Source organism: Aquarana catesbeiana, linkage group LG08 (genome assembly GCF_042186555.1).
Source record: "Aquarana catesbeiana isolate 2022-GZ linkage group LG08, ASM4218655v1, whole genome shotgun sequence".
In the NCBI taxonomy this organism is placed as follows: Eukaryota; Metazoa; Chordata; class Amphibia; order Anura; family Ranidae; genus Aquarana; species Aquarana catesbeiana.
This window is the reverse complement of record NC_133331.1, coordinates 290,623,636-290,635,575: the sequence shown is the minus strand read 5'-3', so window position 1 is coordinate 290,635,575 and position 11,940 is coordinate 290,623,636. Positions and strand designations below refer to the sequence as shown.

Below are 11,940 nucleotides of genomic sequence, written 5' to 3'. Positions count from 1 at the left end.
AAAGCTCCACGCATGCTCGGAATCAAGCAGTAGAGCAGCACTGGCTATTGAACTTCGTTTTTCTTGGCTCCTCGTATGTGTTGTACGTCACCGCGTTCTTGACGTTCGGAATTTCCGACCAACATTTGTGCGACCGTGTGTATGCAAGACAAGTTTGAGCCAACATCCGTTGGAAAAAAAAACATGGATTTTGTTGTCGGAATGTCAGATCGTGTCTATGGGGCATTAGTGTGCAACTGTGCCTAATGCCCCGTACACACGATCGGATTTTCCGACGGGAAATGTTCGATGGGAGCTTGTTGTTGGAAATTCCGACCGTGTGTAGGCTCCATCGGACATTTTCGTCGCACCAAATTTGAGAGCTGGTTCTCAAATTTTCCGACAACGAAATCCGTTGTCGTAAATTCCAATCATGTGTAGACAATTCCGACGCACAAAGTCCCACGCATGCTCGGAATCAAGCAGAAGAGCCGCACTGGCTATTGAACTTCGTTTTTCTCGGCACGTCGTACGTCACCACGGGCGTTCTTGACGTTCTGAATTTCCGACCAACTTTGTGCGACCGTGTATATGCAAGACAAGTTTGAGCCAACATCCGTCGGAATGTGCGATCGCGTGTACGGGGCATTAGTGTAGAAGCAGTTCTTAGATTCTCCACTGGGTGCTGATGTCATGGCAGGAAGTGATGTCACACACAGACAGGAAGTTCCGGGTGAGAGGTGAGTTTAGGAGGAAGTAGAGAGGAGACATTGCTGGAACTGGCAGCAGAGGAGGTAATAAGATCTTATTTTATATTTACACCCAGTAATCCCCCCGTCATGTCCGTCCTCTTCCTCCATAGTCACTGTGACGTCTTTTATCTCCAGCAGAGGCACATTAACACCCCCAGTATCATATAATAATTTTATTTGTTTTAATAGCTCTTCCATATGTCACAGTGCTGTACAGGGAACACTGAGCCGGTCACATCAGTCTCTGTACCAGAGGAGCTTACACTCTAATGTCCCCTCCCCCCACAGTCACATCAGTCTCTGTACCAGAAGAGCTTACACTCTAATGTCCCCTCCCCCACAGTCACATCAGTCTCTGTACCAGAGGAGCTTACACTCTAATGTCCCCTCCCCCCCACAGTCACATCAGTCTCTATACAGAGGAGCTTACACTCTAATGTCCCCTCCCCCACATCACATCAGTCTCTGTACCAGAGGAGCTTACACTCTAATGTCCCCTCCCCCCCACAGTCACATCAGTCTCTGTACCAGAGGAGCTTACACTCTAATGTCCCCTCCCCCCCCCAGTCACATCAGTCTCTGTACCAGAGGAGCTTACACTCTAATGTCCCCTCCCCCACAGTCACATCAGTCTCTGTACCAGAGGAGCTTACACTCTAATGTCCCCTCCCCCCACAGTCACATCAGTCTCTGTACCAGAGGAGCTTACACTCTAATGTCCCCTCCCCCCCACAGTCACATCAGTCTCTGTACCAGAGGAGCTTACACTCTAATGTCCCCTCCCCCCCACAGTCACATCAGTCTCTGTACCAGAGGAGCTTACACTCTAATGTCCCCTCCCCCCCCCCAGTCACATCAGTCTCTGTACCAGAGGAGCTTACACTCTAATGTCCCCTCCCCCACAGTCACATCAGTCTCTGTACCAGAGGAGCTTACACTCTAATGTCCCCTCCCCCCCACAGTCACATCAGTCTCTGTACCAGAGGAGCTTACACTCTAATGTCCCCTCCCCCCACAGTCACATCAGTCTCTGTACCAGAGGAGCTTACACTCTAATGTCCCCTCCCCCCCCCCCCAGTCACATCAGTCTCTGTACCAGAGGAGCTTACACTCTAATGTCCCCTCCCCCACAGTCACATCAGTCTCTGTACCAGAGGAGCTTACACTCTAATGTCCCCTCCCCCCCACAGTCACATCAGTCTCTGTACCAGAGGAGCTCACACTCTAATGTCCCCTCCCCCCACAGTCACATCAGTCTCTGTACCAGAGGAGCTTACACTCTAATGTCCCCTCCCCCACAGTCACATCAGTCTCTGTACCAGAGGAGCTTACACTCTAATGTCCCCTCCCCCCACAGTCACATCAGTCTCTGTACCAGAGGAGCTTACACTCTAATGTCCCCTCCCCCACAGTCACATCAGTCTCTGTACCAGAGGAGCTTACACTCTAATGTCCCCTCCCCCCCACGGTCAGATCAGTCTCTGTACCAGAGGAGCTTACACTCTAATGTCCCCTCCCCCCACAGTCACATCAGTCTCTGTACCAGAGGAGCTTACACTCTAATGTCCCCTCCCCCCACAGTCACATCAGTCTCTGTACCAGAGGAGCTTACACTCTAATGTCCCCTCCCCCCACAGTCACATCAGTCTCTGTACAGAGGAGCTTACACTCTAATGTCCCCTCCCCCCACAGTCACATCAGTCTCTGTACCAGAGGAGCTTACACTCTAATGTCCCCTCCCCCCACAGTCACACACTACTATTATTATACATTTATATAGCTCTGACATATACCGCAGCACTGTACAGAGAACACTGAGCCAGTCACATCGGTCTCTGTACCAGAGGAGCTTACACTCTAATGTCCCCTCCCCCCACAGTCACACACTATTATTGTTATACATCAATGTGAGAGATGACATCACTGAGGGAGTTGGGGAGGAGGTGGAATCCTTATGGGTAGAGCTCCAAAAGGATGAAGCTAAGGGGAAAATAATACTGGAAGTATGCTATAGGCCCCCTAACCTGAGGGAGGAAGTGATGACAGATCTCCTATCACAATTTGGATTAGCAGCAAGGATGGGAAGTTTTATCATAATGGGGGATTTTAATTATCCAGACATATGCCCCGTACACACGGTCGGATTTTCCGATGGAAAATGTGTGATAGGACCTTGTTGTCGGAAATTCCGACCGTGTGTAGGCTCCATCACACATTTTCCATCGGATTTTCCGACACACAAAGTTTGAGAGCAGGCTATAAAATTTTCCGACAACAAAATCCGTTGTCGGAATTTCCGATCGTGTGTACACAAATCCGACGCACAAAGTGCCACGCATGCTCAGAATAAATAAAGAGATGAAAGCTATTGGCTACTGCCCCGTTTATAGTCCCGACATACGTGTTTTACGTCACTGCGTTCAGAATGATCGGATTTTCCGACAACTTTGTGTGACCGTGTGTATGCAAGACAAGTTTGAGCCAACATCCATCGGAAAAAATCCTAGGATTTTGTTGTCGGAATGTCTGATCAATGTCCGACCGTGTGTACGGGGCAATAGACTGGGCGGAGGGAACCGCGCATTCATCTAAGGCTTGCCAGTTCCTAAATGTCTTGCAGGACAATTTCTTGGGTCAGATGGTATATGCACCAACTAGAAACAAAGCGTTACTAGACCTACTGATTACCAACCATACAGACCTGATCACGGATGTGGAATTTAGGAAACAGCGATCACAGGTCCATTCGTTTCAGTGTAAATCACACAAATAGGAAACATAAGGGGAATAAAAGGACACTAACTTTCAAAAGAGCCAACTTCCCTAAGCTACGATTGTTGCTAGAAGATACTATATGGGATAAAATCTTAGGAACAAAGAACACGGAGAAAAAAAGGGTGTGCTTTAAGAGCATATTAAATAAGGGCATTAGCCAATGCACCCCACTGGGAAATACATTTTACAAGAGCTAATAAAAGTCCTTCGTGGCTTAACTCCAACGTAAGAATGCATATAAAAGCAAAAGAAGAAGGCCTTCAAAAAATACAAGGCTGAGGGGTCATCATCAGCATTCCAACTTTACAGAGAATGCAACAAGAAATGTAAGGGTGCAATCAGGGCGGCTAAGATAGAACACGAAAGGTACATATAGCGGAGGAGAGCAAAAAAGTATAGTATATAAATAGTAAGAAAGGGAGGTCAGATCATATTGATCATATTGATCCCATAAAGAACGATGAAGGGAATCTGGGTACTAAGGATGGGGAGATGGTGAAGGTGTTGAATTTATTCTTCTCCTCAGTCTTCACGAGTGAATCGGGGGGATTCAGTAACCAAAACTGCAGTGTTTATCCTCAGGACACATCATAGGAAGCACCTCCATGGTTAACAGAGGACAGAATTAGAAATAGACTTGAAAAACTCAACATTAATAAGTCATGGGGACCAGATGTCTTCCACCCAAGGGTCCTTAACCACCTCAATACCGGGCACCTTTGCCCCCTTCCTGCCCAGGACAATTTTCAGCTGTCAGCACTGTCGCACTTTGAATGACAATTGCGCGGTCATGCAACACGGCACCCAAACTACATTTTTATAATTTTCTTCCCACAAATAGAGATTTCTTTTGGTGGTATTTGATCACGTCTGGGGTTTTTATTTTTTGCTAAACAAACTAAAAAAAGACCGAAAGAGTTCAGAGGGTGGCGATAAATGGGGAGTAATTGGACATCAAAAGAAGTTCCTGGACAGCCGCACTCCAAAAAATATTTTATGCCTATTATTCAAAAAAGTGTCATCCAAGATACAAATCACAGCAGGGCAGAAAAAATCTTACGCGTTTCGCAGTACAAACAGTGCTTAGTCATTCTATGACTAAGCACTGTTTGTACTGCGAAACGCGTACGTTTTCGCACTTTTGAATAAAAGGCAAAAAATATTTTTTGGAGTGCGGCTGTCCAGAACTTCTTTTGATGTCCAATTGCTATATGCATTGCCAGCACTTAGGCTTCTAAACTGGAGGTGAGGCTTTTTACTTCTTTTTGACCCACCTGGAGCGGTGATATCTTCTCTTCATCTTGATTTCTATAAATGGGGAGTACTCGGAATGGTCAGGGGTGGGTAGTGGGGTCCCCCAGGGTTCTGTGTTGGGACCAATCCTATTTAATTTACTCATAAACGATCTGGAGGATGGGGTAAACAGTTCAATCTCTGTATTTGCGGACAATACTAAGCTTAGCAGGGCAATAACTTCTCCGCAGGATGTGGAAACCTTGCAAAAAGATCTGAACAAATGAATGGGGTGGGCGACTACATGGCAAATGAGGTTCAATGTAGAAAAATGTAAAATAATGCATTTGGGTGGCAAAAATATGAATGCAATCTATACACTGGGGGGAGAACCTCTGGGGGAATCTAGGATGGAAAAGGACCTGGGGGTCCTAGTAGATGATAGGCTCAGCAATGGCATGCAATGCTAAACTGCTGCTAACAAAGCAAACAGAATATTGGCATTAAAAAGGGGATCAACTGCAGAGATAAAACGATAATTCTCCCGCTCTACAAGACTCTGGTCCGGCCGCACCTGGAGTATACCGTCCAGTTCTGGGCACCAGTCCTCAGGAGGGACGTACTGGAAATGGAGCGAGTACAAAGAAGGGCAACAAAGCTAATAAAGGGTCTGGAGGATCTTAGTTATGAGGAAAAGTTGCGAGCACTGAACTTATTCTCTCTGGAGAAGATTTCAATTTATAAATACCGTACTGGTGACCCCACAATAGGGAGTAAACTGTTCCGTGAAATGGAGTTTAAAAAGACACGCGGCCATTCACTAAAATTAGAAGAAAAGAGATTTAACCTTAAACTACAGAGAGGGTTCTTTAATGTAAGAGCGGCAAGGATGTGGAATTCCCTTCCACAGGCGGTGGTCTCAGCGGGGATCATTGATAGCTTCAAGAAACTATTAGATAATCACCTGAATGACCGCAACATACAGGGATATACTGACATATAATCACACACATAGGTTGGACTTGATGGATTTGTGTCTTTTTTTCAACCTCACCTACTATGTAACATTTATATAGCTCTGACATATACCAAAGTGCTGTACAGAAAACACTGACCAGGGGGTGAGGAGGTCACATGACATCACTCTTATCTCTATTAATAAAACACAGACCTGACCGGAGAGGTGAGGAGGATTCTGGGAGGTCACATGACATCACTCTTATCTCTATTAATAAAACACAGACCTGACCGCAGAGGTGAGGAGGATTCTGGGAGGTCACATGACATCACTCTTATCTCTATTAATAAAACACAGACCTGACCGGAGAGGTGAGGTGGATTCTGGGAGGTCACATGACATCACTCTTATCCCTATTAATAAAACACAAACCTGACCGGAGAGGTGAGGTGGATTCTGGGAGGTCACATGACATCACTCTTATCTCTATTAATAAAACACAGACCTGACCGGAGAGGTGAGGAGGATTCTGGGAGGTCACATGACATCACTCTTATCTCTATTAATAAAACACAGACCTGACCGCAGAGGTGAGGAGGATTCTGGGAGGTCACATGACATCACTCTTATCTCTATTAATAAAACACAGACCTGACCGGAGAGGTGAGGTGGATTCTGGGAGGTCACATGACATCACTCTTATCTCTATTAATAAAACACAGACCTGACCGGAGAGGTGAGGTGGATTCTGGGAGGTCACATGACATCACTCTTATCCCTATTAATAAAACACAAACCTGACCGGAGAGGTGAGGTGGATTCTGGGAGGTCACATGACATCACTCTTATCTCTATTAATAAAACACAGACCTGACCGGAAAGGTGAGGAGGATTCTGGGATGGTGACTGTATCATTGTGTGTGTCAGGTTCCTATAAGGTGTCAGGATGTCACTGTCTATTTCTCCATGGAGGAGTGGGAGTATTTAGAAGGACACAAGGATCTCTACAAGGACGTCATGATGGACAATCAGCCGCCCCTCACATCACCGGGTAAGAGGAGACTTTATTGTAAAGGAGAGAGCAATACGGAGGGTCCACCTAGATCCCCCATCATCTGATAAACACATAGAAACAATGTATTCAGTCAGTGTGTGTGTTTCCTACAGATGGATCCAGTAATGGGAACCCACCACAGAGATGTCCCCGTCCTCTGTATTCCTGGGATTCCACACAGGAAGATCACACCATCCCCCACCATCATCAGGTAGATGTATGATGAACATGAGCAACAGTGACATTCTGTTCTCCGCCTTAGCTTGACAATTAACGTTCATATTTTGTTACGGTTACAGAATGGTATTTTTAATATTATTGTAAAACAAGAGATAAAAGAGGAGTATGAGGAGGTTTGTGTGATGGAGAAACTTTCAGAAGGACCCATGGAAGATGTGATGGAGTCACCCAGAAGCAGAAGTCCTTTTAATTTCCAGGACGGTTCACAGGAACATCATGAGGTTTGTTCAGACCTAAAAAAACCGAGACCATATTATCTCCTATTACTGTGCATGAGGCTCATTTATGAGTCTTAATGCTTTTTTTTTTTTTATCATTCCGTGAGTTTAGGATGACAAACCAATGGGTATGAAAGTTGAGATCAAAGAGGAAGAAGAAGACGTGTATGTGATTGGTGATCAGCAGTCTACAGAGGAGGATGGGATGATGGTGACCGTCAAAGTGGAGGAACCGTTTCTAAACATCAGCTCAGGTAGCTTTTCAGCCAATCTTGGCTTTCCAAACAGTTGCCATCTTTTCTTTTATTTGTCCTAAATATTTTCATGTTCCCAACAAAGGAGGAGGAGATACTGTACACCATATGAAAGGTCCATCTCCATTCCTCAATATAACGTCATGTTCCCAACAAATGAGAAGGAGATACTGTACACCATATGAAAGGTCCATCTCCATTCCTCAATATAATGTCATGTTCCCAACAAATGAGAAGACACTGTACACCATATGAAAGGTCCATCTTCATTCCTGAATATAATGTCATGTTCCCAACAAATGAGGAGGAGATACTGTACACCATATGAAAGGTCCATCCCCATTCCTCAATATAACGTCATGTTCCCAACAAATGAGGAGAAGATACTGTACACCATATGAAAGGTCCATCTCCATTCCTCAATATAATGTCATGTTCCCAACAAATGAGGAGATACTGTACACCATATGAAAGGTCCATCTCCATTCCTCAATATAATGTCATGTTCCCAACAAATGAGGAGATACTGTACACCATATGAAAGGTCCATCTTCATTCCTCAATGGAACATCATGTTCCCAACAAATGAGGAGGAGATACTGTACACCATATGAAAGGTCCATCTCCATTCTTCAATATAACGCCATGTTCTCAACAAATGAGGAGGAGATACTGTACACCATATGAAAGGTCCATCTCCATTCCTCAATATAATGTCATGTTCCCAACAAATGAGGAGGAGATACTGTACACCATATGAAAGGTCCATCTCCATTCCTCAATATAAGGTCATGTTCCCAACAAATGAGGAGGAGATACTGTACACCATATGAAAGGTCCATCTCCATTCCTCAATATAACATCACATTCTCAATAAATGAGGAGGAGATACTGTACACCATATGAAAGGTCCATCTCCATTCTTCAATATAACGCCATGTTCTCAACAAATGAGGAGGAGATACTGTACACCATATGAAAGGTCCATCTCCATTCCTCAATATAATGTCATGTTCCCAACAAATGAGGAGGAGATACTGTACACCATATGAAAGGTCCATCTCCATTCCTCAATATAATGTCATGTTCCCAACAAATGAGGAGGAGATACTGTACACCATATGAAAGGTCCATCTCCATTCCTCAATATAATGTCATGTTCCCAACAAATGAGGAGGAGATACTGTACACCATATGAAAGGTCCATCTCCATTCCTCAATATAATGTCATGTTCCCAACAAATGAGGAGGAGATACTGTACACCATATGAAAGGTCCACCTCCATTACTCGATATAGTTCTGTGAAATAGTTGACAATATACAAGATCAATATACATGACTCTCACAAAAGATGAAAATGTTTTAATGTGAAAACGTTCTTTCTCTACAGATGGACGTTATGTCCAGGACAACTCAGCTGACGATTATAATGAAGAAGACGGTGACATCTCTCCAGAAGGGAACCCTGTTACCCGAATGGGCCGACTCCGTCATGTTGATGTATCATTCAAACACGGGTGTTCTGAATGCGATAAAAGCTTTAGAAACAAGTCCGATCTTATTGTCCATCAGAGAATGCACACGGGCGAGCGTCCTTTTCTATGTGCACAGTGCGGGAAATGTTTCACGTCCAAATCGCATCTGGCCAGGCACCAACGATATCACACCGGTCAGCGCCCCTATTCATGCCCAGAGTGCGACAAATCTTTCAAAGAGAAGTCAGACCTGGTCCAACATCTGAGGAGCCACACGGGCGAGAAGCCTTATTTATGCACGGAGTGTGGCCAGTGCTTCACGCGAAAGACATATCTAATGACGCATCTGAGGGCACACACTGGAGAGACTCCATTTTCTTGTCAGGATTGTGGAAAAGGATTTACGGCAAAAAGCACGCTCAACATGCATCGGCGGACGCACACGGGCGAAATGCCATATATGTGCATGGAGTGCGGGAGAAGCTTCAAGCAGAAAGGTAACTTGATCCATCACCGCCTGATCCATACCGGCGAGCGTCCGTTTCCTTGTCCGCAGTGCGGGAAAGACTTTCGCCTGAAGTCCGCCCTTGCCCTTCATCGCAAAATCCACGCTGCCGAGGAGACCTTTTCGTGCACCGAGTGCGAGCTGTCTTTCCCAACGCAGTCGCAGTTTGACATACACCTGAGGAGCCATTCCGGCGAGAAGACCTTCCCGTGCTTAGAGTGCGGAAAACTGTTCATTACCAGGAAGAAGCTCCAGAGGCACCAGAAGGCTCACACCGGGGAGAAGCCGTTTGCCTGCTTCGAGTGTGAGAAATCGTTCACCACAAAAACACATCTCCTCAGGCACTTGAGGGTTCACACGGGCGAGAAGCCCTTCTCATGCCTTGCCTGTGGCAGATTTTTTACCCAAAAGGAAAGCCTTAACAAGCATTTAAAACGCCGTGCTTGCGGGAAGCACATTGCTGCCTCAAGTGAGGGAAACCCTTTACATGGAGTAGACGTGATGAACTAAGTCACATGCTTGCTCCTTATGCCCTGGGGACATTATTGAGACATGCTGGGCAAAGCTCCTGCCTATGCTCCTGCCCTTTTCACTGGGGAATGGCTTGGAGTGCCAACCCTACTGGTTCCATTTTCCGTATTGAAAAATAAAATAAACATGAAGCGGAGGATCCCCTATATAGTCACAGCATGTGTGTAGACCTGGGGGATCCTGTCAGAGATCTCTCCACCAAAGCCCCATGAGATATAAGAAACTTTCGGGGGTGTTTTAATTCTCCAAAGGAGACTGATCTTTTTTTGATAGCATTTTTTTTGTTTTTGCTCCACCGTGGAACAGGTAAATAGAAATGTTGTAGGGGTACTTTTTTTTCAGACACAAACCCACAGTAGTCTGCACAGGGTCAGGCCTTTGTCTATTTATATTATATATATATATATATATATATATATATATATATATATATATATATATATATATACTACACAGTACTGTACATCGAATTATAGTGGACGAATTATGCACGCCAACCATAGCATTCAGAGAAATAAGACAAAAGAGGAGGAGAAAAGCCTTCCCCGACACAAGAAGAGAACCCTTCCCAAACACAAAATAAGAGGATCCCTTTGGAACATGAGGAGGACACAATGGGAGAAGAGGACCCTTTCCAAATATGAGCGGAAAAGAAGAACCCAAACAAACATGAGAAGGGCAAAAAGACCCTTCCCGAATACAACAGAAGAAATTAAACCTTTTTCAAACTTTAGAGGAGAAGAGGACTCTTCCCATACTTGACTGGAGAAGAGGACCCTTCTCGAACTTGAGAGAATGAGAGGACCCTTTCCAAACTTGGGAGGGGAGAGGACCCTTCCCCAACTTAAGAGGAGAAGAGGACCTTTTCCGAATTTAAGAGAAGATGACCCTTTATAAACTTAAGGAGAAGAGGACCCTTCCCAAACTTGAGAGGAGAAGATGACACTTTCCAAACTTGAGAGGAGAAGATGACCCTTCCCGAACTTGAGAGGAGAAGATGACCCTTCCCGAACTTGAGAGGAGAAGATGACCCTTCCCGAACTTGAGAGGAGTGGAGGACTCTTCCCAAACTTGAGAGGAGAAGAGGATCCTTCCCAAACTTGAGAGGAGAAGAGGATCCTTCCCAAACTTGAGAGGAGAAGAGGATCCTTCCCACACTTGAGAGGAGAAGAGGATCCTTCCCACACTTGAGAGGAGAAGAGGATCCTTCCCACACTTGAGAGGAGAAGAGGATCCTTCCCACACTTGAGAGGAGAAGAGCACCCTTCCCGAACTTGAGAGGACCCTTCCCAAACTTGAAAGGAGAAGAGCACTCTTCGCGAATTTGAGAGGAGAATAGGACCTTTCCCAAACGTGAGAGGAGAAGAGGACCCTTCCCAAACTTGAGAGGGGAGGAGGACCCTTCCCGAACTTGAGCGGGGAGGAGGTCCCTTCCCAAACTTGAAAGGAGAAGAGCACCCTTCGCGAATTTGAGAGGAGAATAGGACCTTTCCCAAACGTGAGAGGAGAAGAGGACCCTTCCCAAACTTGAGAGGGGAGGAGGACCCTTCCCGAACTTGAGAGGGGAGGAGGTCCCTTCCCAAACTTGGAAGGAGAGGAGGACCCTTCCCAAAGCTAAGAGGAGAAGAGGACCATTCCTTAACTTATGAGGCAAACAGGACTCCACCAGAACCCAAGAAAAGAAGAGGAGCCTTGTTGGTCGAAAGAGGAGAAGAGGACCATTTACAAATACAAGAATAAAAGACCCTTCCAAACATAAGAGAAAAAAAGCAGAGCCTTCTCAAACACAAGAGCAGAAAAGAACCCTTCTTGAACACGAGAGTAGAAGAGGACCTTTCCTGAACAATCTTACAATCTACAAGATGGAGGAGATGTAGAAGGAGAAAGTGGAACTAGATGGCGGTCAGAGGCTATGTTTCTAGTGGACCATCACTATTCAGACTGTCCATAATATATCTTAGGTCA

At 45.4% G+C, this 11,940-nt stretch overlaps 1 protein-coding gene across 1 annotated transcript; it reads left to right on the top strand.

Moving 5' to 3' along the window:
- Nucleotides 1–701: 701 nt before the first annotated feature.
- On the top strand, nucleotides 702–10,419 carry LOC141104717 (uncharacterized). Its single transcript, XM_073594412.1, has 6 exons — nucleotides 702–773; nucleotides 6,625–6,748; nucleotides 6,865–6,962; nucleotides 7,051–7,212; nucleotides 7,322–7,463; nucleotides 8,855–10,419. The coding sequence occupies exons 2-6, from the start codon at nucleotides 6,664–6,666 to the stop codon at nucleotides 9,952–9,954; spliced, it is 1,587 nt and encodes a 528-aa protein (XP_073450513.1). The 5' UTR covers nucleotides 702–773; nucleotides 6,625–6,663; the 3' UTR covers nucleotides 9,955–10,419.
- Nucleotides 10,420–11,940: the final 1,521 nt, after the last annotated feature.

What these genes read in the sequence shown, in the direction of transcription:
- LOC141104717 (XM_073594412.1), top strand. Translation starts at nt 6,664, where the DNA reads ATGGAGGAGTGGGAGTATTTAGAAGGACACAAGGATCTCTACAAGGAC. An exon ending in GCCGCCCCTCACATCACCGG is followed by an intron (nt 6,749 to 6,864) that starts GTAAGAGGAGAC and finishes TGTTTCCTACAG; the next exon opens with ATGGATCCAGTAATGGGAAC. An exon ending in CCATCCCCCACCATCATCAG is followed by an intron (nt 6,963 to 7,050) that starts GTAGATGTATGA and finishes TTACGGTTACAG; the next exon opens with AATGGTATTTTTAATATTAT.